Genomic DNA, 23,870 nt, shown 5'->3' with positions numbered 1-23,870 from the left:
ATATGTTCCCCAGCCTTTCCTGATGCTGCCCAGCCCTGTTTTCCAGAAAACTTACCCGTACGGTGCCCAACGGTACGAACAGGGCGGAAAAACCCCACACCACACCGGGATTCGGCTGACGGCCTCTTCTGTCAGAGCCCCGCCAACAGCTCCCGGCCCCCTGAGGAACTGCCACCAGTTAACTAACGCTTCAACAGAAAGAGAAAGGGCGTCCCACCACTAAATGAAACAAATCTTTTATTCGTGAGCGTCGTCATTTTAAATTCACAAATTATGAAAGGAAGGCAAATCAGAAGAGACTGCCAGAGCGTCTTTTAAATGATAAAGGTATAAATTTTCTTTCTGAACATTTCTAATTTAAGAAAGAAAAAGGTTGCATAGGCTTTCTACAGGTGTGCACAAAAAAAAAAAAAAAACCAAAAAAACTACATGGAGGTTTTTACATTACAATTCAGAGTGTACATTGGCTACTTGAAAATATTTACTTGCAAGTCTGAGACAGCTATTGGAACAACCTACAGAATAAGGCTTATGAATATTTACTTTTCAGTCCTGTAAAATATACTGAGCACATGACTATCAGAAAAATAAAATGAGATTTGCGAATCTTGTTCCGGAATCTCTCCCTGCTGGGATCTTTTCAGAAAGGACTAGTTTTATGTTCACCTCTCCCAAGTTACTTTGGAAGAGAACCAGTGGGAATGGCATCAGGGGATTCTTCACGGCATCAGAACAAATCCATTCACCAGAGCACAAGCGGAATGTTCTCAGCATGCAGAAACAACCAACCATGCAGACAGAAAAAAATCTTCAGTAAATTACAAGCATAAAATTACTCAAATTGCTCCTTAAAAGAACGGCTACAGCATCTCTGTAGCCTCGACAGTCACACCATCAAAGCTGAAAGAGGTCTACTCTTTCAGGAGCGCAGGCCTGCGTGCCTGACAGAGAGGTTTCCAATGGCTATTTGTAGTGAGCGTGTGGCTTGTTCTTTGGTGTGTGAAAGTCAGAGTTCTGGGAGGGTGTTTCCACGTGTTTAATTCTGCGTTTTCGATTGTTCTGTGTGATGATGTTACAAACTGTGTGAATACTTCTAGTTACTTGTCAGACTAACCACTAGTACAAGAGCAGATCCAGTATAAAGTTAATTCTTGCAGGTGATAAAGTACACGTTTTCCTGATGATACTTGATCGTAGTTCAGTGATTACTATGACAGCATCATTTTGGTTTTGTTACGGAAAAGCATCAGCTATTCCTAAAAATAAGGTGGTTTTTTTCCTTTTAAAAAAAAAAAAAGTCAGTTACAAAACCAAGCTCATACAGTCCGCATTTTTTTTTTTTAAAATAGGATTTAAATCATTTGTAACATGAATCTTTCTGATGTGCAAAGCAAGTACGTACAAGCAGACAAAATAGCATTTCGGAGGAAAAGGAGCCACATCTTCATTAAATACGGATCTGAAGTTCAAATGTAAAGATCTATTAAATAGCATGTCCAAATGAACAACTAATGGCATGTTTCCTTGTGTACACACCTCTGCTGAGCCTTTCGAGTTGCTCGAGAGATTTTAAAATCTACCAGAAAAATAATTATAAAATGCAGGACGCACAAGAACGGATATAAGTGGTGCTTTGACCTAAATATATTTGTGTAATATTTATAAAGCATAAGCTATTGTATTAAGAAAGCGGACAAAAGGCACAAAATTAATCAGTACTACAGAAGGGTAGGCATCCATGCTACTGTATGTTAGAAATATAGTGGTTTCTTAATGGGGTGCTGTAAAAAGCGGCGCTGAGTGGAAGTCAGCACATTTTACATGTGCCTTTTCTTGTCACTTCTCTCAAAAACAGCTTCACTTCCAACGAATACGAACTAGAAAGCAACGAAGCTTTATCACACTTTGAGAATCGACTTCCTTAGCGTCACAGTGGTTACCTTACAAAGCAAGATCAAGCTACTGGATTGACCGGGGGCAAAAGCAAAAGAAATCAAAATACAGGTCTGCTTAGAGCCTTAACACGGAATTAAGGGCTCTGACCAGACGAGCTCTGTCTGATTTCCCAGAGCGGCGTGCAGAACCCCCCCTCTCGGCTGGTGGGGAAGGCTCTCGCCCCTCACAGCAGGACAGGACTCCCCCACCCCGCCTCACGTGCCTCAGTGCGCATCCCGGCATTTCAGCGTGAACGCATCCGCGGTGGTTTAACTTAAAAGGCAAGGCTGTGAGCTGGGGCGCCTCAGGCACAGCCCAGTGGCGCGCTATGCCTCTCTTCCGTGGGGGTGGAAAGCCGAGGCAAGAGCGAGCTGGAACGCCACAGCTACGTCTGCCAGAAGGGATTTAGCGGAACACGTAACCCAAAAGCATCGGCACGACAGTAGCCAGAGAAAATTACGCAGCAAGATCAAAATTACCAGAGCAGCTGGGTCACTGGTGACCGGACATCTGTTAAACAGCTGCAAGTATGAACAAACAAAAAAGGGAGGACGCAAGGGGTTAGTGCGAACCATGTTCTTGAGAAGGTATTGCTACTTCTTATAAGGTGGCAGAAAATCCACACTCGTGAGTGACAGGAAACATGCTCTTAAATCAGCTCCCCGAAGGGCGAGTGCGCTGTCAGTGTCTCATTCTTAGGTCAAAGTGAGTTACTCAATGACTGTTTAGACAGAATGACTGCCATTAAGTGACACGTCACGTTTCAAGTGCAAAACATTTTTGGCAAAAGTGAAAAATAGAAAAACCTTAACCAGTACTAATAAAAAAGTATTTTCTTAAATACTAGCATAGGGCCTGATCCTGCAAGCACACAACTCGGGGAACCCCAGCTGAGTCCAGCAGGAGTTCTGTGCCCTAACACTTAGAGGAAAAGGTCTTTAAATCGCTGTTAGTGTTTATACTTGTGTACATGTAGCGTAAATAATACACGCACAATCACATACACACTGCGTGTATGTATGTGCGTATATGTGGACGTGTGCGTGTGTGTTTGTCTATCCGTACACACAAAATGGCTCCTGAATAAACTTGAGCTTGTGGTTATTTTGAGATGCATCATTCACAGTATACAGCTTCTCGTTTTTATCTTCTGGTAACGGAACCTATTCAGTGACACCTTGAAGTTATATACTGTATCATTTTAATGCCTTTAAGGAAAAGTTATGAGGCAACTGCTCTATCCCGTCAATGGGTCTTCCAGAGAGGATTCAAGTATAGCCAACCATCGCCCTGCAAGAAAATTAGGGAGAGTTTACAAACGAGATCTATACATACTGGATCTGTGTATGTCCACATAAACACTAAAATAATAATAATCAACACAAGAAACCATCCGTGTCATCTGAAAATCCTGTGCTTAATGAATTTACAGGTAATCTGGGCAGGAGGGAAAAAAAATTACAAGGGGGAAGAGAAGCAACAGGAGGATGTAACAGAAGAACTGCTGGATTAAACAGCTGCACGTACTGGCTAATGCAACAACACAGTTGCAGCCGCATAATAATTCCCTCAGTCAGTCTCATTTCCCTTCCCCCTTCCCTCTGAGAAAGGACAATGACAAACTTAGTAAAATCTGCTTAATTTCAAGCAGATGAAGCCCAAGACTGCATTTAAGATGTCCGTGCTTGCTTACATTGGACAAATATCCCTAGGTCATGTTCACTTTAGTACGCTGCAATCAGGATTAGCAGGGGTTGTGAGTGCGCAGCGTTTGAAGATTAAGGTGTGGATTTTAAGATTTAAAAAACCCACAGCTCTAAGTGCCTAACATTAGGCACCAAAAATTCAGGTTAAAATAAATCTAACTGAATGAAGGTGAACGTGTTTACAATATGGACGTGGAAAAATCCATTCCTCTTCTTTAAGAGCCAGACTGGCAAAAATAGAATTTAAAACCATCAGTGATATGCAACACCAGCCCGTGGTGAAAACCACAGAAAAATTCAATTGCTCCAGCATCCTCCTGTATGCAGAAACACACTGTAGGGTCTTTAAAAATAAGACAATGAAAGTACCTCTTTGGCAAAATATTTTGGTTTCCAGGGCGTCGTAAGAGCCACGCGTTGCCTCTCCTCTGCTCGCTGTCTCTCTTCAAGGCGGTGCTTGTGTTCTGTTGCTGCATCGATATTACCTTCTTTCAGAGAACTGGTGACGTGCTGCCAAAGGTGCCTGCGTGATGGAGAAGGAGCACAAGTGACGGAGTGAGAACGCCTCTGCCGCAGCCGAGCGCCTGGCTAGCCGACAGGACGGCGAGAGGCAGGCTGCTGCCACGTTCTCCCCGCCGCTTTTTGCAAGTCACGTAGCTTGTGAACCATCGCTCTCCTCGGATATTCATCGCGTCTGTGAATCACATTTTCAGATTTGCTCAACTCCCAGTGTTTTGCCGTGCAAGTTAGCTTTCTCAATAGCTTTTGTTCACGTTCCTGACTCTTCACAACCTGGGCTTTTTTCTCAAAGCAGGTGGATTTATCATTTCCTGTTCACATTCTTAACTGATGATCCACCCCCAGACAACGTGCGTTTATTCTGCGTTTGTTTGCAGTTAGATTTCTGAATTCTAAGGGAATGTTAGCCCAAAGCCAAGAGTACATCAAACTGGCCCACCGACTGTCCCCACCAGGTCACTAACAAGGAACTGATGCGCTGATTCTAGAGAGCCCTTCTAGGCCTGTGCTCCATATTCCCAGTTAACAACAGTTACCAGTTCATAAGCAAACTCGTCTTTCACACGACTGACCGCATTCGGGCGCAACGCCGTCTCACACTGTATTAGGCCAGCAGAAACTTTGCCCAGAAAAATACTAACAAGAAACTGCCTGCAGCTTTCACATATTTCCAGGCGTGTTTAAATGAGTTTCTGTTTACAATCTGATAAACTGCATATCCTGCAGAAACACTGGATAGTTGTAATTTGCTTACTACTATCCACAAAATACAATAAATACACTGCAGAGCTACTGGTTTCCTTATTTACTCCAACTTTTCTGTTCCTAAGCCACAGGGGAAGAATGAATTTGTGATAAGCAAGCATGTCTGGAAAGTAGGAAAATGATATCTGACCCTGTACAATGACTCAAGACACCTTTGCACAATAAAGAGAACATATTTACAGATAATAAAGTGGAGCTTAACTCATGTTTTCAAATCCTCCAATAAAATGTTCCTAAATTCAATAAAAATACAGATTTTTCTGAAGATAAGCGTCACCAGTTACTGCCAGTGAATAACAGAACAAGTTGGTTGTTTTTTTTTCTAATGTCAGTTAGGCATGTGACGTGGGTGCTGAGAGCCTTGAAACCACATGTGTGTGTCTGTGTGTGTGTGTGTGTATTTGTATCTCCCACTGCAGCACATTTTACATATTTTTATACACACATATATTCTAAAACATGAAATTCCAGTGTAATTTATAAGATGCAACATTACTTGTGACAAACTAACTAATTGGACTACCATGTTACAATCACTCAAAAAAGCAGGTGAAAACACTGCATTACCATTTTCCAAGTGCTCATTAAAACGCATACAAGCATTTCCTCCTCTATAAAATTGATGTATGTGTCACTAGAATGCAATTTATGTTCCAAAGGACCAATATGCCGTTTCAGCTATTTGTGCCCAGATTAATGTGCTGTAGGAAGCGAGGCGATTTTGAACCACACCATTTACAGCTGCAGTTTGTTCCCATGCAAGGTGCAGAAGCACAACCCTGTAACACCTCTGCCCCTACCAACCTTACCTTGATTCCAGCGGGCCTTGCTTTGCTATTGGCCTAATCTTTTTCCTGATAACAGGCAGTTTGTTAGTGTCAATCACTTTGGTTTCTCCGTTGCTGTAGGTAAATTCCAGCACACCGTTCCATTCTCCCTGTGCCTTGCATACAATGGTGTTCGTGGGGTTGTGTTTCACTTCGGCTGTAACCCTAATTAAAGAGGGAAGAAAAAAAGACGACAGAAATAACTGGTACCATTTATTATCAGCATATGAAAGCACTACCACAGCTAAGGCTACAAAGGCAGCTTTCTACAAAGTAATTTTTCAAGAAAAGAAGTGATGCTGTCTACAAAAAGACAGACTCAACCCCAGAAAGCTCTGCTAACACAGCAATAGCCTTTGGATGATGTTCTCCCAAGGTATGGCTGTAACCCAGCTTAAAACTCTGATACTCAGCTCTAACCCAGAAGTGTTTACCTCACCAGCCTGAAAAACAACTCCCGGCATTCATGTGACATTTTCAGTACACACGTTATTTTCACACCTGAAGATAATGCTGTCAGACACCTATGTCAAAGACTTCAGGTACCTTTATTTTCTTCTTTAGGTCTGCGAGTTTACTTCTCAGCTGCCGAGAGGCAATGACTGAAGCTGCCTCAGTAGTCCAAGAACTAGTTTAGGAGTGAGCAAAATAGATAGGTAGGACTGGAAAACCAAAATGCAGGGAGAAGTTTTTTTTGTGTGTGTGTGTGTGTGTGTGTCTATGAACATGCACACATGCGCTTCAGCAAGCTATGTCAAGTAATCTGTAAACTCAATTAAGTTTTTAAATTATTAAACTAATATAGCACAACCTCCTCCAATTTTCACTCACCCTGAGGGCACCAATTATTAATCTCCACCTTTTAGAAAAACTCCTGTCAAAACAGCCCATGCTGATATTTGCCTGAACACGATATTGAAATGGTTGACACATATATGGAAGAATAATTAGACCACTGAAATAAAACAGAGGTAACCATGCAAAAGCACAGCCTTCTCTTGGACACCGCTACAGTCCACAGCAGAATAAGAACAGGTCTGTGTATGTTAATGACTGGGTCACCAACTTGAGCATGGAAGACAGGCAGGAAGCTCTCCCGCACAGTGCCTCTTCACACCCTTAGCAAAGGGGAACCAAAGACACAAACCCAATATTTTCATCATCTGGAATTTCAGTGCACAAGTGGGAGTCCCCAGAAGGGAGCTACTGCTATGGGCAGCGACGCTTTCGCTTCTCTCCCCCTTACAGGAGCTCCACCTGGAACAGCAGTTCATCTACAAGACTCGCACAGAAGCAGGAGCTGGTGTAGTAGAAATATTGCCTCTTCTAGGTACATTTTTCTAATCCTGCACTTAAAGCAATTTTTACAAGCAAAAAAGGCTGGAAGAATACATTCACTTTAGTTTAATGAGACATATATCTAATTCAGTTAAACGATATAAAACAAATAACTACAATATACCATGCTCTAAAGCTGTAAGTCATCTCAGACACTAATAGGAAAAGAGATTCAGGTATCTGTCTATAAACTACAGAACCGAAGAGATGCCCAAGAGTCTTTCCATTGAAATCCAGTTGCAGGTTAACAAGAATAAGACAAGAATAATTCCCGTACCTGTGGACCTTCCCTCCATAGAACGGCTTGGTGTGGAACGTGACCGTGGCAGAATAGCCCGTTCTCGCACAATTGATGTTGACTTTCCCTCCAAGCTCCACCCATGGGATGGTAAGTATCGAGCGAGCATAGGCACTAGGCAGGGTGAAAACATACTCCTCTTCATGTTCCATCAAGTAAAGAACACCTACAGAGGAAGAAAGTTGGAAGTGAAATGATAAAAGTTCACTGATAAGACCTGACAGTCACTGACAAATGACTGTCATCAAAAAGTACTTCCACAGAGCGCAACACCCAACTCGCCTTGAAGGAGGGTCCTGTCTGCTAAGGAAAAAGAAAAAAAAAAAAAAATCGGCTCTTTGGAACAAACATTTTCAAAAGCACAAAATCTGAATGTGAACCCTGGGGTCCTTCATGGTACCAAACAGCTTATCAGAAAATCTGACTGGATTAGTTGTTTTGTGTTATTGACAAGGAATAGACTGTTAAAGCTGGGAAAAAATAGCATTTTCTTGCAAAAAGCCATACTGAATATTCAGGTGCTCACTCAGGATCATGTCACAGTCCTTCTCCAGAAAAAATACTGGCATGGCCAAAGGGCTCTTCAGTTCTCCAGTCAATCACACACGACCAGGTCCTCTCCACTAATTTCTTACTGATGTATTTGTTGGTGGGAGTGAAAGGATCCCTCTAGGTCTGCCTGGGTGCAACTAGGAAACATGCTTAAGGAAGCCATCTAGTAATTTTCTGTAAGTTTGCTCCTTCGTTTCTGAATGCCTGGTTTCCCACACAGCCTTAGCCAAAGTCTTGCACAATCAATGAGGGGCCACGGCTCTGTTACCACCAAGACCAATGCCTCTACCATGCAGGGGAAGTTACTGGCAATTCTATTTCATTCTGTAAAGGTTCCTCCACCCTCAGCGTTACAGGGTTGTAACTAAACAACATGCAGCAGCAGTGATTTTTCAAGATTATTTGGAACTAACAAGGAAGTTGCATGTCTGATCAGAGCTTAGCTTCCCCTGGAGTTAAGGATACAGCTCTATCCCCACCATAGTAGTAGTTTGGTCTTCAGGATGACGAAGGACAGGACATAAGACCAGATAAAGAGCACCTTAAACCTGTACACAGAATTACATCATGCCAAGTATCTGTAGTATATTTTGACTAGAGTTTTACACCCTTTTGTGTCCCATTTAATAACTGCCTAAAGGCAAAAATTACATCTTTAAAAATAATTTTTCACAAAAGGGATTGAAAATAACCCATCACAGGCAGCACTTAGAACCCAGAAATATTGGGGGGGGGAAATCAGGAAAATGATTTTGACATAATAACAATATCTGTTTAGAAACAAGATGAGCTTGAGCCAATTTGCCTTCACCCTGGGGCAGATAGGGGAAGAACACATTGGTAGTGGTATAGATTAGTCTGCCTGTCTAAGGGAATAACTACACTGATTTCGCAAGTAATCTGACATGTAATGATGAAGAAACACTAACTAGGAACAAAGCACTACTACTGCCAACATAAAAATATGCCCTTAATGCTGTATGAAAACACAAACCTAAAAAACAATCAAAGTTTAAAAGCACAGAGCTCCAACAGAATCATCACCTTAAATATTGGCTCCAATTAGCAGAACTAAATGCAGGCACAGGAAGCTCTGAAACTTGTCGCCTCTGCTTTGTAGAAGCTGTTCCACAAGAAAACATCTTTTGCAAACCAGAAGAGTTTCATGCAGTTGTCCTCAGGCCTTCTGCAACCCGGGCCTGCCAGCACTTCTAATCCAGCAAGTTTGACACAAACGCGCCGGAGAGTGCAAAAGCACACAGAAAAGCAATGTCTTGAAAGGACCTTTAATCATTTTGCCTCAGCAAATCACAAGTTCCTCGTGTCACATGCCGAGCCCTCACCAGCAGGGAACAGCCAGGGCACAGGTGGAACATACACACATTTTGCCTCAAGCTTCCCCGGCTCCGTACCTGCAGGTAAAACCAAGCTGAACGCAGGGCAGGAAGGCTGAACACCCAACTCACCCAGGAAGAACTTTCACTCATAAGGACGACTCTGCTTATCAAACTCATTAAATGGATGCTATAACAACATTAAATTAATAAAGAACAATCAAGAGCCTTTGAACTAGACGATGATATTAAAAAAGGATCAAAGAAAGCTAATGGGTACAGATCAAACACAACAAGGAAAACTGACAGTCTGCAGTTGGGCATTTTCCAGAGAGAACTACAACAGGTTATAGACTTGAGTCTGTCAGCTTTCTTTTCTCCTCCTCCTCCCATTTATTCTCCACCTTCTTCATTACAGTCACAGGCAACAGACACACAGCAGCAACCCGTGAGGTCACGTTTCCCCAGTCTTAATGGTCTAAGCACAGACACAACCTTCACGCAGCCAAAAAGCACAGCCCGCCTGAAAGCATCAGCTTCCAACATGATGGTTTTGGGGGTTTTGTTGTTGTGAGGTTTTTGTGTCTGGGTTTTTTTAAGAGACAAAAGGTCTAATACCACCAGTACAGTGGGACAGGTGTGCTGCTCACTACTGGGGGAGAACCTCACTGTATTTGTGAACCGCACCTTCACATGAGCTTCTCCAGAGCCTCCTGCGTCCCCGGGCCCAGCCATCCTCTGACCGTCACTGCATGTCCCCCCCGCATGAGAGAAAACTGCCATGATAAACAAAATTTCCTTCAGGGTTAATATAGGTTTGCTTTTGTCTCTCTGATGGGTTCGATAGCTTTTTTCCTCCATACTCGAGTGGGAGGGCCACAGAGCTCTAGTGAACGCTGCCAAGCACGCTGAAAAGTGAACAGCAAATAACAGCAGTGACCTTCAATATAAATATTCAACCACCACAGCAGGTTAGATATTAAGAACTGAACCCAGCTCTCTCGGCAGTATTTTTAGCACCCGGTAGCATATGTTTTGAATTCCTTAAACACCTGAATAAATACATTTTTAATTAAGCGCTATCTCGCTTGAAATATGACTCCAGCTCAATAATTATAATCTAAAAAAGAATAAAGGGAAGATTTAAAACATACACAACTTGATACTACTTTTAGTGCTAAGGTAGCTGTTACTTTTGCATTCCATCATTTGCAGAGTCCACATGCAAAAGCTTATTTAACTGAAGCAGCACGAAGACTGTAGCTGAACTCAGACCCGTGCTCTCTTAGGGAAGGGGAAGCCAAAATGACACTGAGAGTCAACATTTGTAATTCCTACCACAATCTGAATTCACGCCCTGCCCGGCCGAGTTTAAATCTTGAGAACTTAAAGGCAGAAAACCTAAAATCTAACAGCTATTTTAAAGCGTTGCATACTCTTAACATCCGCTTGTAAGTATTCTCTACATTATGACTGATCTTTAAAAATACACAGACATGATATTACATGTATTACACAGGCTATTTTTTCTTCCTTTGCTTCCCCACTGTAAGGGATTATTAACATTTAGTTTAAAAATGGCTATAAGTAAATATACATGAAAAACTGCAGAGGATTCTGCCATTTTCAGTAACGTTTCCTCCTCTCACATCAAAAAATTCTTCTGGAAACTGCAAATTCCTTTAAAAAAATCGTAAGTTTTTATAGGCAACTATTACGCATGGAAGAATGCACCAGGTAAGTACTCCGGGAGGAACAGTGGATCTAGTAATCTAGCTTTTTAGAAAAAAAAAAAATCCCAGAGAGAAGGGTGAGTTTTTTATAAACAAGTGCAGAATTTTGAAATTCCCCCTTGAAACGTCCTCAACACCATTTACTCCTGCTTTGGACTAAGGCAACGTATTCACAGTCACGCTCCTTTCCGCGACTCCTCAGCCTGCATTAAAGGAAGTGATGTTCGCGGCATATTTTCCCCGTTTGACTACTACATGTCCCTCACCGATGCTGCAGCTTTGTGAATTGATTTTCCAGTAACACATATTAATGAAATACCCAGAGAAGACCCTGGATCAATAAGCTGCAGAAGAGGCATGTGGAATTTAATGCTTCCCACTGATTGTATGGAGATCAATCTGAACAACAAATGGTACATGGGACGCAAATGGCCTAAGGCAGTTTCCTAATTTAACAGGCTTTTCATACTGTCTGCATTATTCTTAGCACGGCGCAAACAGGACTAAGCTACATACAGGATGAACGCCACACGGGTGTAGTGCGTCACCAGCCGTGCAGATTCACACGGGAAAACGTAGGATGCCAGAACTGGGCTCTCTTCATCTCTTAAATGTTCCAGCGAGCTGCACTGCACTGCTCATTTTCCAAAGACTGGAGCCATTTGCTAAATTAAATAATGCGTGCCATGCCATACAGAAACCGTTCTGAAACCACTGGGCTAAAAAATATTAATACAAAAATCAGTGCTAGGGAAATATTTAGGTAGATCTAGTTGCATGGAGTAGTCAATCTTTGGGACTAGCAAATTAAAAAGTCACTAATGCCTCAGGAATAGGAATTATAACCCTGTACATCTGTAAACACATACATATATTTCAACAGGGGAAAAAAAATAAAAGAGAAAAAACATTCATTGCTTTCATTTAGATTTACCCTGGAAAGAGCACTGAACCTTTTCCCTACCCATCAAATCTTTTCAAGGTTGACTTCAATTTTAAAAAGTAATTTTTGGAAGCCTATACCTCACTAGTTTTTAAAACATTTAAAATAGCAGCAGTAAAACCACAAGACATAACTAGCCACTTGATAATACAGAGCAATCCACTTAAACATACTTTATGCTCGCTGCAAAATTAACCTGTAAATCAAACGTGATGCTTTTTGTTGGATTTTGCTGCTTTGGAACAAAACCCAAGAGCAGAAAAGGAACACGCACAACCCACACTGAGATACGCTCACCACAGCTTTTTCCACTGAAGCACACCCTTATCCTACAATCAGCATCTGTTTGAGGATTCTTTGGACCACATAAAAAAAAACATTAAATATTTACATTGACTCTCCCATCCCTTGCTAATTTAAATCTTAATGTGATCCTATTCATTACACTCTTCCCTCAGTCTCTCATTAGTACATAATTAACATTAACCAGAATTGGGGACTGCACGCAAAGTGAATTCTTTTATGCAAAATACCCTCTCTTCTATTCAGGGTAGCTTTCTCATGAGGAAGCTCAACGCTGACTGCTCTGAAGAATGGGGTTTTTGTTATGTAGTGAAGAAAAAGTTGCAACATTTCATTAGCAAGCCAGATTTAGACCCCTCATAACCACAGATGAAGGGCTAGCATATAAAACAGCTTCTCACATGGATTTCCAGGAGCGCTCTCCTACTCTTTCTGCACTTCTGCAACTGACACTCTGAATCAATAAACAAAAATCACAGAGAGAAAAAAAATCCTAGTCACTTTGAGGTACGACATACACTACAAATTGTACAATTAAGATACCGAGCTGTACCCTTTGTATGGCAGGACCATACTGTCCTCAGATCCCCTAATTCTTTAATTCTTATACAAACCTTTGTACTTCCATGACATCCTATTTCAGCATATCCACTGCTGCTTCTAACAAAGCATGAACGCAACCTGCTCTGTACATGTAAGGACATTGTGACAAGTTAAAAAATATGCTTCAAAAGCACCACAGAAATATCATCAGCATATTCCTTACACAATATATGTCCAAAACTTCAGTACTACTGTATTTCTGTAAATAGCCAACTGCAACAGAAAAAAGCTTCACTGAATTGTTTGAAGGCCACACACAAAACTATTCAGTAAAGAGCAAAATTTCAAAACAAATCACAGGGGATTTTTTTTTTTATTCCATGCTAAGGTCACAACTAAGTTACAAGTCAAACAAAACTGTTCTGATAAATAGCTGAACTAGAACAAGACGGTCACTTCCTACCACTGAATTATCCAAAACATTAATTGCAGCTCTCTAATGCTCTGTTTGGAAGGAATTTTTTTGTCCCACATAAATCAAATAGTACCGAATGAATACAAAGTATAATGGAACTACGATACCAACACCAGAATGATTTAAACAAAGTCTCAGAATGGACACAGGTGTATTAGAGGTATCAAGGAGACTGCCTTTCAAGTGGCATCTTTCAAGTGGAATCATGCAGAATCTAAAATCCTTACTGATCTAACAAAAAAAGCTAGAAGCACTCACATGTACGTAAGTAAACTCCAGCAACAGCAAAAAAAAAAAAAAGAAAAGGCTGAATGCTCATAATGGGGGGGGGGGGGGGGGGGAAGAGGCGGAAGAGACGAGACAAAAAAACCCAATCAGCAATAACATGATTACTTTGGTCATCCAATGCACAGCAGCAAAATAAAGAAACAAATCAACCCCAGGGATTTCTGATTCATGAGGTGTCACTTTATCTCTTACGAAAAGCAGGATCAGTCATACCTCAATCATTCCCGAGAAACTCACTTATTGTCATTTTATCAGTTTGAAATAAGATTCTACAACTTTACCAGCCAACCCTGTTGACAGAAAGCTTCTCCTAGGTAGCTAGCTTTTGTTTCCACCTATCTTAACTACCTTCATACACCTTCTAACAGCATCTTTCCTCTATCTACTCTAGACTAACCTACCCCATTTGCAATGCATAAAGTGTCCTCGAATACAAAGAAAATTTTCCAAATTATATTTCACATTAAAAAATTATTAGGCTCTGCATTACCAGACATGTAAATACAGACAGTTTTTCCACATTTTAAGTCCAGCGGCTAATCTTTCTTGGTTCAGCAATCTACTCCCCAGCACTCAGGCTGACCTCAATCTAATACAGAATTTATATTTATGCAGCACATGATAAATGTGTGCAGTAGATACTAATTTTTGTACAGTTTGACAAATCTACACACCAACTTAAACAGGAAGACTTCCCTGGGACTAAAATTAATTGGGGGGAAAAAAAATAAAGAAAGTGTAATTTTGAGTGATGAAACCGCACTGTGAAGCAAACATTTTAAACAGAGGCTGTCAAGTTTAGGCTGGCTGTGTTCAGATGGTAGAAAAGCTTCAGTGGTACAACTTCTTGCTGCCTATTGCCAGTCCTCAATACACAAGAGAAATGCTTGGGCTGCCCTGGAGTTTCTCCAACACTTCCCAGAAACGCTGTCACCAGGAAGCTGCATGCTTCTGCACTGCTTACATGAACAAAAAAGGCAAATGATAACTATAAATTGGTAAACTCAAACTTCCTCCCAGAATGCCCATCATCGAGACAGCAGCAAACCTTGCAATAAAAGGGTTCACCACTGCAAACGTTCCAAAAAGCCTGCCTCCACCCCTGGGATATCTCCAGGATCATGAGGGAAAAAAAAAAGGGGGTGTGGGGTGGGGGGGTGGGAGTAGGGGAGAACTTATTCTCACAAACACTCTTTGAATACTGCTTGGGGTAGAGAAGTGGTTAATTCCTAGACCCTTTCTCTGTGAAAACTGGGGCACATCAGGACTTTGAAGTCTTAAATAATCCCCACAGTAGATACTCCCAATCCCAGGGAACTGTGTGTGCTAGCAGCTAGAAAAAGAAATTTCCGTACTCCTACATAATCATAAGTGACTTGATGTTTAATTTTATTTCCATTAAATAGCTCCCTTCACTGAGAAAAACAGTACTAGAAATGAACGTGTACTGGAAAAACACAGCAAGTGAGACCAATGACTCAGGCTGGCAACAGTACAGCCAGGAGACAGACAGAAGGACTGATTTCTCTTCTGACACTCCCTTCCCAACTCCCTTAACCCTGTATTAAAAGCAAAATACCTAAATCATAGGAAGAAGGAAACAGCTGTGCTGTAACAGGCTTTTACTATCACAACAATATCAAATCCAGTAGCAAGGAAGTTGCACGGCTCTTCTACAAAAAGTGGAATGTACTACCACCAGGAAAGGGGCTACTGTAGCCCTTCTGTTTGAGCTTGTCCTTTAGTTCTAGCTAGCAGAAATAGCAGAACATATCTCTATGTTTTCACCATAATTGTTTTGTTGTTACTAATAAGCAAAACCAAATCAGTACATTTCCCACTCCTTTTTACTACTTTAATACCATAGTATTTAACATAATGATGACAAAAAGCAACATTTACTATAAGTTGTCCTGGTGCTTCTGAGACCACGGTCTAAAAACTAGTTAAGATAAAACACTAAAAACACTACAGAGGAAATTACCCTCAAATGGCAAAAAGGGACTGGCTAATTGCTTAGAAACGTTAGGTCAATACATTAGCAGCCAGTAACGGTAGTGGTGCGGGTATGTTTATCAGTTCAGATCATCCATTAAGAGTTGGTTATGATTCCCTGCATTTCTGAATTCATACTGAGCAATAACTTAGTACAAAGCAGACCGTATATGTACGATATAGCAAAGCACGATTTATACCTTGACTACAGGACCTGCAATAAAGCTTGAGAGAATAAACTAACTTTGTAAACACTACAGAAACCATGATTCTTTGCAGAAACCATGAAAAAAAGAATGTTAGGCTTAAGTAAAAATGTGGTTTTTTCTTATTGCTTTGCTCCAGTTGTGAAACTGTCCCATACCAAATTGCCTATTACTTTAAAAGTGAGCAAGACAAAAATGTTCTTACAGAATATACTGTTGGTAGCCATTTGCTACTACAATTTAACATATGACTGTACTTCAGATTTTATGTCTCACATAAATATAAGCACACATTTATATACCTAGTGTGTGTCACATTCTGCCTGGACAGAAGGAAGTTACACGAACCCTACAGTTTTAATCCCAAACTTCACAAAAGCAAATAGCCACAAGTTTCAAATGAAAGGTCACAGGGAGGGCAAGCAGGAAAATATCTGGGTTGCTGTTGTGCTGACACCCACAACATTAGCTCAAAAAACCAAGATAAAAGCACATTTCTTACCTTCACCTACCATAGAAACACCTATTGACATGCCCATAAACTTGCTTTTGGTCCATACGTGAGCGTTCACACACATTTTCTTCTCTTTGCACTCACAGTAAAAGCAAGAGACCGGTGGATGATGCGATACTTGTTCAGCTACAAACCTCAGCTTGTAGCACGTGGACTGGTCCTGGCCAAACTCCTTGGCTGGGTCCTTAGAAACCGTGGAGGCACCGTTAGTTCTGAATGCTTTCACTTTATCTTTAGGCACATCCCACGAGCAATGAAACGTTTCACCAATTATAGGGTTATAGGGCTTCTTGGCAACCGCTCCCTTTCGGCCTTCGTGAAAAGCTGTTAGATAATACTCCACAAAGCAGATAATTCTTTCCTCAGGAGTGGCTCCAGCTGCAATTGACAAAAACAGGTCTGGATGGGCCATGAAATTTGCATACATCTCCAGCAGGGATCTTTTCTCCAAAATAAATGTTGGAAGCACTACCTGTATGCAAAGCAGACAAAGGCAGATATGATTTCCCCATGATCATACTATCACAGGGGAAGGGGGGAGAGGACAGTTAAGACAGCTGCAATTCTGGCCCTGTCAACTTTCAGGACAGCCTATTTTCTTCCCCGCCACACCAATTTCATTTTCTCTGCAGTATAAATAATGAGCAAAGGAAAAAGCAGCAGCCTTGACAGCCATGCAGGCCACATCCTATTTCATTATGATTCTCAACAGCAGCTCATGCAACAGGGATGGGCTGCTCCTCTCACGTGGAAATCTGCCTTTTCCTCTCCTCTCAGTTAATCTTAATTAGGTAATAAAGATGTAAGAACATAAATTGTTCTCCTCGAGTGGCCCATCTAGCAACACAGATGTTGCCAAAGTCACCCCCTCAGGAATTACAAAGTTTTCAGTGAAACATCCTGGAGTGCACCGTAACGCAGCCTTGATACCTACACGGCAAGTCAACACACCACAACTGCAAAAAAACCACAGATCACCGCTGTGTTTGGTAACACGCATGCTCATTCGCTCTCTCGTTCTGTATATTATTTACACACATATAGTCTTTTATAGGCTAATAAGTTTTACAAGTTTAGATATAAATCAAGCAAAGTTCCATCTGTCATATTCCTCTGACTCTGTAAGCCTTGAGGATTCTTCATGGTCTGTTACCAACCTAATGAGGTTAGTAAAGACTAAAAGATGCAGGACCTTAATTTTAAAATGTGAGTGGCAAACTACTGACTGTTAAAGACAGCCTACACTCCCCGTGGTGGTGTGATAGCAAGGGGCTGAGGAGATCGGTTTTTAAAAGTGAAATCTAAAACTTTGGAAGGCAAAGTGGAAAGGCAGTAGATTTTCTTACAGTATTTTTAGCTCTTCAAACAATTCCATCTTACTTGCAACATTCTCATTCTGACCAAATATTCATTATCTGATACAATCTTAAAAAAAATGCAGCGGTTCAGCAGTACTGAACCTCAATACATGATCTCATTTTAATATAAATTGTACACTCAAAGACCAGGTTATCAAGGGAGAAACTGACAGCGAAACATAGAAAAAAAACCCACCACTTGTGTCTCGAAACACCAGTAGTGACTATCAGGAGTTCACTGCACAGACTTGAAAGGGCAGGGAAACTCATCTGAATAAACAGCACTCTGCACCTCGTTACGTCCAAGTGGCTGTTTCTAAAAAGAGTGACCTTTATTAGCACAAATGGAGGAGAAGGAAAGAAAACTATGGACCATACTTAGGAGGATGCAAATTTTATGGTACAACATTAAGACTGCTGTGGTTTCACCCGGTTGACTTATTCATCTAGCCCTCCTAGCTACACTCTCAAGTACTAGCTGTGTGCTTCCCAGCTACGTACTTAACGCAGCTATGCCAACACTGGCACTAAATGAGATGTTATGAACCACTGGACACTTATTATTCAGTTTCAAGAATCAATTGAAAATCTGAATAAAGCTTGAACTCCAGCTCAGATGATCTTGCTTTAAAAGCCCAATTAAAGTGGAAACTACATCCTTAACTGTAGCAGGAAAGGATCCGCTGCATAGAATAATTGAACTGTTTCCTCAAAAGAAGGCAGAGCTACATATGAAAAATATTTTAGGTTTTAGGCTCCAGTATCACATAACATATTTAGAAAACATTGCCTTTTGCTAAATAATCTCACTGCCTGAAAGTACAATGTGAAATTGCCTGTGAAAAATCACACCAGTCTTTTTAAAAAAAAAAAAAATTGGCCCTGTCTTGATTTCTGCAGAAATATACACAATAGAAATAAACTAATTTGGAAGTGTATGGCATTCTTCTTGCCACCATTGGACTGTCATGTACCTGTATTACTATTCTAGCTTCCAAAGCAATGAGGTTTCAACTCTTCTGCAGCCAAGCAGAATGAACTGTCCAGAAAAACAGACTTTGGACCTATGTTCTTTATATTGGTTTTGGACTACAATTTTTGTTTTTGTGTTTGCATAAAATGTCAAAACAGCCCCATTTTTTCCTCTGAGAAAAAGCCAGCATGATGACCAAATGGACAAAAGAATCTCTCTAGAATAAATACCAAGTTGCTGAAGTCTGAAGCAAAAAAATCTCCTGATGGCGTTCTAAAATGTTAGAATAATCTCTGTTCTTATTTCTCTCTCAGGCTTCATGCAAAATGGTAGCGGTTTAAGAGGCATTCTTCCCTTTTCATTGCGGTTCAAAAGAGGGCATTGGTTCAAAGCTTTATCATTGAAGTCACCTATACTTAATTAGATCTGAATGCAACTGAGAAAAGTAAGAGCACGACTTCTTAAGGACAGAGATATCCATCCCCCCTACTATCTCCTGTGAGGCAAAACATGGGTGTCAGCACCATTCCCTACTTTCTTCAGAAATCGGACCAGACACCCCATGCTGAGATGTCCTCCTCCTAGAGGTACAAAAGTTTTCCACTGTCATCTGTGTCACTGTGGGCTATTTTTCATCCCACTTATATTTCAGTATTACAATGTGAAAGTACACTGACAAACAAATTAAAAACTCACGACATCATGAACGTACTACAATGTTCATTTACAACAGGTTGATATTCTGCAGAATTACTGGCCGCCCTTTCACTCAGAATGGCAACCCTTTATTTTTAGCAAATATTAATTGTATAGTGAATGTAAGGGAATGCGGGGCAGTCCTCACCCATCTGTACAAACTGTTAGCATTAATTTCAATCCATTAGATACCATTTGCCACCACATTTATCAGGCTACTAGTGATTTTTGTTGCTATTTATTTTTCATTTTTTTAAAAGTCCAAATAACAACCAATTTAGAAACTTATTTTTCCCCAGCAATTCCAATCTTAAACGAGGTTTAAGGTCCTCGCCCAGGCCCAAGGCATTAGTTTTGTACTATGTTCTGCTGCTGTGAACTGCTCCCCACCCAACTCTCTCTAGCAGCTACTGAAGTCTATTTGGCCACCACAGAGCCTAGCCTCTTCTAGCAAATCCCCATGCAGATTTAATACTTCATTGTGGGTGTTTTCCTTCACAGTAGATTTTTACTGTTTAACTCCTCATTAGAAGGCATGGCAGCATGACACATTTCAAAAGGGAAGCACCACTGCAACATTAAACGTGGCTATCATCACTGTGGAAAATTCATGTCAACACAGGCAAGGCCAACATAAGCAAGCACCCCGTAGGAAAAGATGCTGTTCCTCTGATATGGTGCATGAAGGTAATGATTATGCATCCAGACCCAAGAGCCACCAACGGCTCAGAAGAGCTCTTTATTCATGTGTGTATCATGTTACAATCCATAGCTCACAAAATGAGCCAAATAAACAACCCTAGGGAAGAAGGCACAGGAAAATGGAAACATATAGAACATCCTCTGATATTAGCAACTACTGTGCCACGACCCCTTCCAGCAGAAGCTGACTAGCATCAAGGCTATCTGAAAATTGATTTTCAGAGGAATAATGAAAAATGATAAGAGGTACATCCAACAAACCAAGCTTTATCATTACACGCCTGTGGCCTCAAGGGCCTCATGTCAGGAAGCAAAGTTAATAAAAAAAAAGCAGCCAGCTGTCTTGTCATGTATTTTTTTTTAATCCTCAAAACGGTCAGAAAAGTGATGTGCACATGTGGCATGTCTCATTAATACTCATCATATGTGTATTCGTGCATCACACAGACTAGAGATAGATCTAACTCTGCCATATGCCTGTTCCTCTTTTCTGACTGTGGGTATGATATACACACATTCATGCACGCTAATATTTTGCCATATTATAGATCTGATAATATTAATCACTATCCTCAAAAACTGTGCTCTGAGAACATTATGTGAGAAGTAGGTTATCATATAGATTTACCTTCCTAAGTGTCTATATTTCTCTTATTTACAGGAATTTCTCTTATTTACATTGATTTTGTGTCTTTGGGGTTTTTGCCTCTGCTGTGACAAAAAGATGAGGCTGGAAATCAGGGAAGAAAAATCTTTTTCATTACCAAAGACAAAATGTTTTGTAGACACAAGAACAACAGATAAGGAATCTTAGCCTAGTTTAAACATTATGGACTGAGACAGCCTTAGCAAACCAACACAGAAAAGAGGAAGAGCTATGAAAAATTGGGGAATGTAAGAAAAAACCAAAATGAACTGTACCTAACCCCAGAGATACTAAGTGACAGGTATAAATTATTCACAAATGAAATGATAAAACTTTTGCTCTATTTAGAACAAAACATTAATTTCCATGCAGCTATTCAATAGCTATACTTAGCAACAGATCATGCGATTGCTCAGTGTTAAAAAATATAAGTCTCTTTAAATACTGTCAATTGTTCCATAGGAAGCAGAAAATACTATATTGAGAAAGCCATATTTTGCAAGAAAGTGATAGTAAAAATAGACTTTGATTAGTACGTAAGATGAGCAGGAAAGCAGATGAACTCTTCAGAATATCAAAATGCCCATGAGAAGAATCTCCTGCATAACTACTTCATGCACAAGGGTAACCCTCTGGTCATTCCAAACTTATTTTTTATTTGTGGAGGGAGTACATCAGAATGAGCTCTTCTTATTTGTGAACTGGGTTCCAGGGGGTTCATTTGCCTTTTTTTTTTTTTTAAGTAGAAAACCTTTGTGGAGGTGAAGTGTATTCCATATCTTCACAAACATTCACTTGATTATTAAGTCCCATGAGAAGGTTTCACTGGAATATAGACTATTCAATAACAGGCATTCCCTGCTTCCAGAACACCTACCTCATTTCCAAAACTCTAAGGACTTAGGGAAAATTTCTCAGACACCATAACTTCTCTGATCATATCAGTATGGATAACCAATTAACAATACTGGTTCCAGGACCAGAAGGATGCACAGAAGGTTAAACTGGTGAGCTGCTTAGCACAGACAAGAACAGTGATACATTGAAGACTGTAATTTCTTTACCATTGTGGTTTTTTTGCAGCTGCCAAGTAATTAAATGGAATCCAATCCACAAAGCAGTAACTTGAGCACATACCTTCACCCATAAAACTGACATCATGGTTCCTCACTCAGTGCACCCTGACTTAACATACATGTGGGATACATACACAACATACAGTTGCTTTGAAAGACTTACCAAAAAAAAAAAAAAGGCAGAGGCTTGAGAGGTTTTTTGCTTCTTCTTTTCCCTTTCCCTTCCCCCCCAACCATGTCTTCCCCTCTCTAAAATACCTGATGTGGTCACTTCATGTGAAAGCCTGCCTAGCAGGAGACAGCACTCCACAGCTCTCTGGAACCACGCCTTTATGAAGGGGCAAACTTCATTGCCCATGGGGGCAAAACATGCTCACAGGAATCTCATGCACGTGCTTGCACACACACGCACACAGAAGGATGAGAAGGAGAAAAAAAGAATGAATGATTATAAAAGAGATACAGTGTCCATACCCTGGTAAGGTCCATGCCAAGTTTGAGCTGAGAGATGAGATGGAGAATTACACTACGTTGATCATCCATGACACCTAAATCCTCCTCTTCATTATCTTCAGTATCTGTCATTTCATCTTCAACTAGGATCAACTCAGAAGCTGAATGCTGAAATGAAAAGAAACATCACCATCTGGACAAAAAGATACAGTATGGTCTTTTTCCACTATATATGCTCAAAAATTGAGCTGTCTCAACGGAACCAAAGACAGCCTCTGTTAAAACCAAGAAAAGATACAAATTTAAAATAAAATTTTTAAAAAATCCAGTGATGGCTTCATAGAGCATTTTGATCCTATCCTCAGAACAAGAGTGGTAAGTGTCAGATGCTAATTTACACATTATCATTTCATATGTTTCATATTTATATTGCAGTGATGCCAAAGGTCACAGCATATTAAAAAAAAAACAGACCTTCTATTTATTAAATAGAAGTACAGTTGAAAATGAGTCTTCAGGAGTTTGTTTCATAAATCTCTCCAGCAAATATTCATACTTCACACCTAGATGTTGCATGACCTGATTTCACACTGTTTCTTCCTTTCCTCTATCCAACTTCCAAACTGATATCTAAGAAAGTCAAGACTATTAACTGAAGAATACAAAAAGAAGATATAATTAAAGTGCACTCCTTGGGGGGGCGGGGGGGTGTGATTAGATTTTCAGGGGGTAAGGCAATGCCACAAGTCTTTATGACACTTGCAACATTACACTGCTTCACAGCACAATAATGCCAATACTGCCCAGTTTCCCGACGTACCAGCTGAAGATCAAGAGAGAGACATCATGCCATCTCCTTTCAAGATGAGCTTTACAGCAGAAAGTGATAATGATTTGTGATACTTTACGTCCCCTCAGGTTTTACAATATATTACTAACAATAATCCAAACAGGTGGTATTTTGTTGAGTCCACTGAAACCACTCTGCAAGCCTTACTGATATATATTGTTTTTCTGTACTTTAAAAAAATATTTGGCTTATATAGCTGAAAAATCTATGGCCCAGCATTTCAATATTCCTCAAGGTTTCTATGTTGTAAATGAGACACCACCACCTGCAAAAAGTTAGTATTCTTTCATGCTAAATAGCATTTTTGCAGAAACTTCGTTTGTTACATAAAATGAGAAATTTTTCATCTCAGTGTGAAAGTCTCTGCAAAGGAAAAGTTTCATTAAAAGCACCTGATATTCAGAATTAGGTTTCAAATATATATTTCTGAATGATCACATTAGAGTGTCTCTGAAATTTAGATACTACAGATGTTTCCAAGATTTCAATAAAGTGTTTTCTTTCTCTCTTTTTTTTTTTTTTTAAGAAAAAAAAAAGGGGCGGGGGAAATGTTTAAGTCACTATTCCCAGAAGAATAGCTATTTAGTGAAATCCAAGGACATTTGAAAGACACTTCACAGTTACTTTACTTAGAAAATAGAATATGTAGATTACATAAAACAGAATCTGGTGAGCTGTAACCTCAACAGCTTGGAGCTTTTCAAAAGGACAAAACCACACTTTATTCTTCCCACTCCCTCACAAAATAATAGAATAAGCCCTTTCCACCTAAAATGCACAGCATTAGTACTCAACTGATGCCTTACTGACAAGTCCAATTAACATAAAACCCAACAACCTCA

The 23,870-nt window shown here is 40.3% G+C and overlaps 1 protein-coding gene across 1 annotated transcript in view; it reads right to left on the bottom strand.

The window, feature by feature from the left end:
• Window positions 1–220: 220 nt before the first annotated feature.
• The window catches only part of OSBPL10 (oxysterol binding protein like 10), a 121,909-nt gene continuing 98,259 nt past the window's right edge, over window positions 221–23,870 (bottom strand). The window contains exons 7-12 of the mRNA XM_064444220.1: window positions 22,200–22,346; window positions 16,263–16,746; window positions 7,368–7,554; window positions 5,735–5,917; window positions 4,011–4,164; window positions 221–3,225 (exon numbers count right to left, since the gene is read on the bottom strand). Coding sequence (XP_064300290.1) covers window positions 3,181–3,225; window positions 4,011–4,164; window positions 5,735–5,917; window positions 7,368–7,554; window positions 16,263–16,746; window positions 22,200–22,346 — 1,200 coding nt within the window. The 3' untranslated portion in view covers window positions 221–3,180. The remainder of the gene's footprint in view (window positions 3,226–4,010; window positions 4,165–5,734; window positions 5,918–7,367; window positions 7,555–16,262; window positions 16,747–22,199; window positions 22,347–23,870) is intronic.

Source organism: Phalacrocorax carbo, chromosome 2, assembly GCF_963921805.1.
Source record: "Phalacrocorax carbo chromosome 2, bPhaCar2.1, whole genome shotgun sequence".
In the NCBI taxonomy this organism is placed as follows: Eukaryota; Metazoa; Chordata; class Aves; order Suliformes; family Phalacrocoracidae; genus Phalacrocorax; species Phalacrocorax carbo.
The sequence above is the reverse complement of the archived record's forward strand: the minus strand, read 5'-3'. Positions and strand labels throughout refer to the sequence as shown.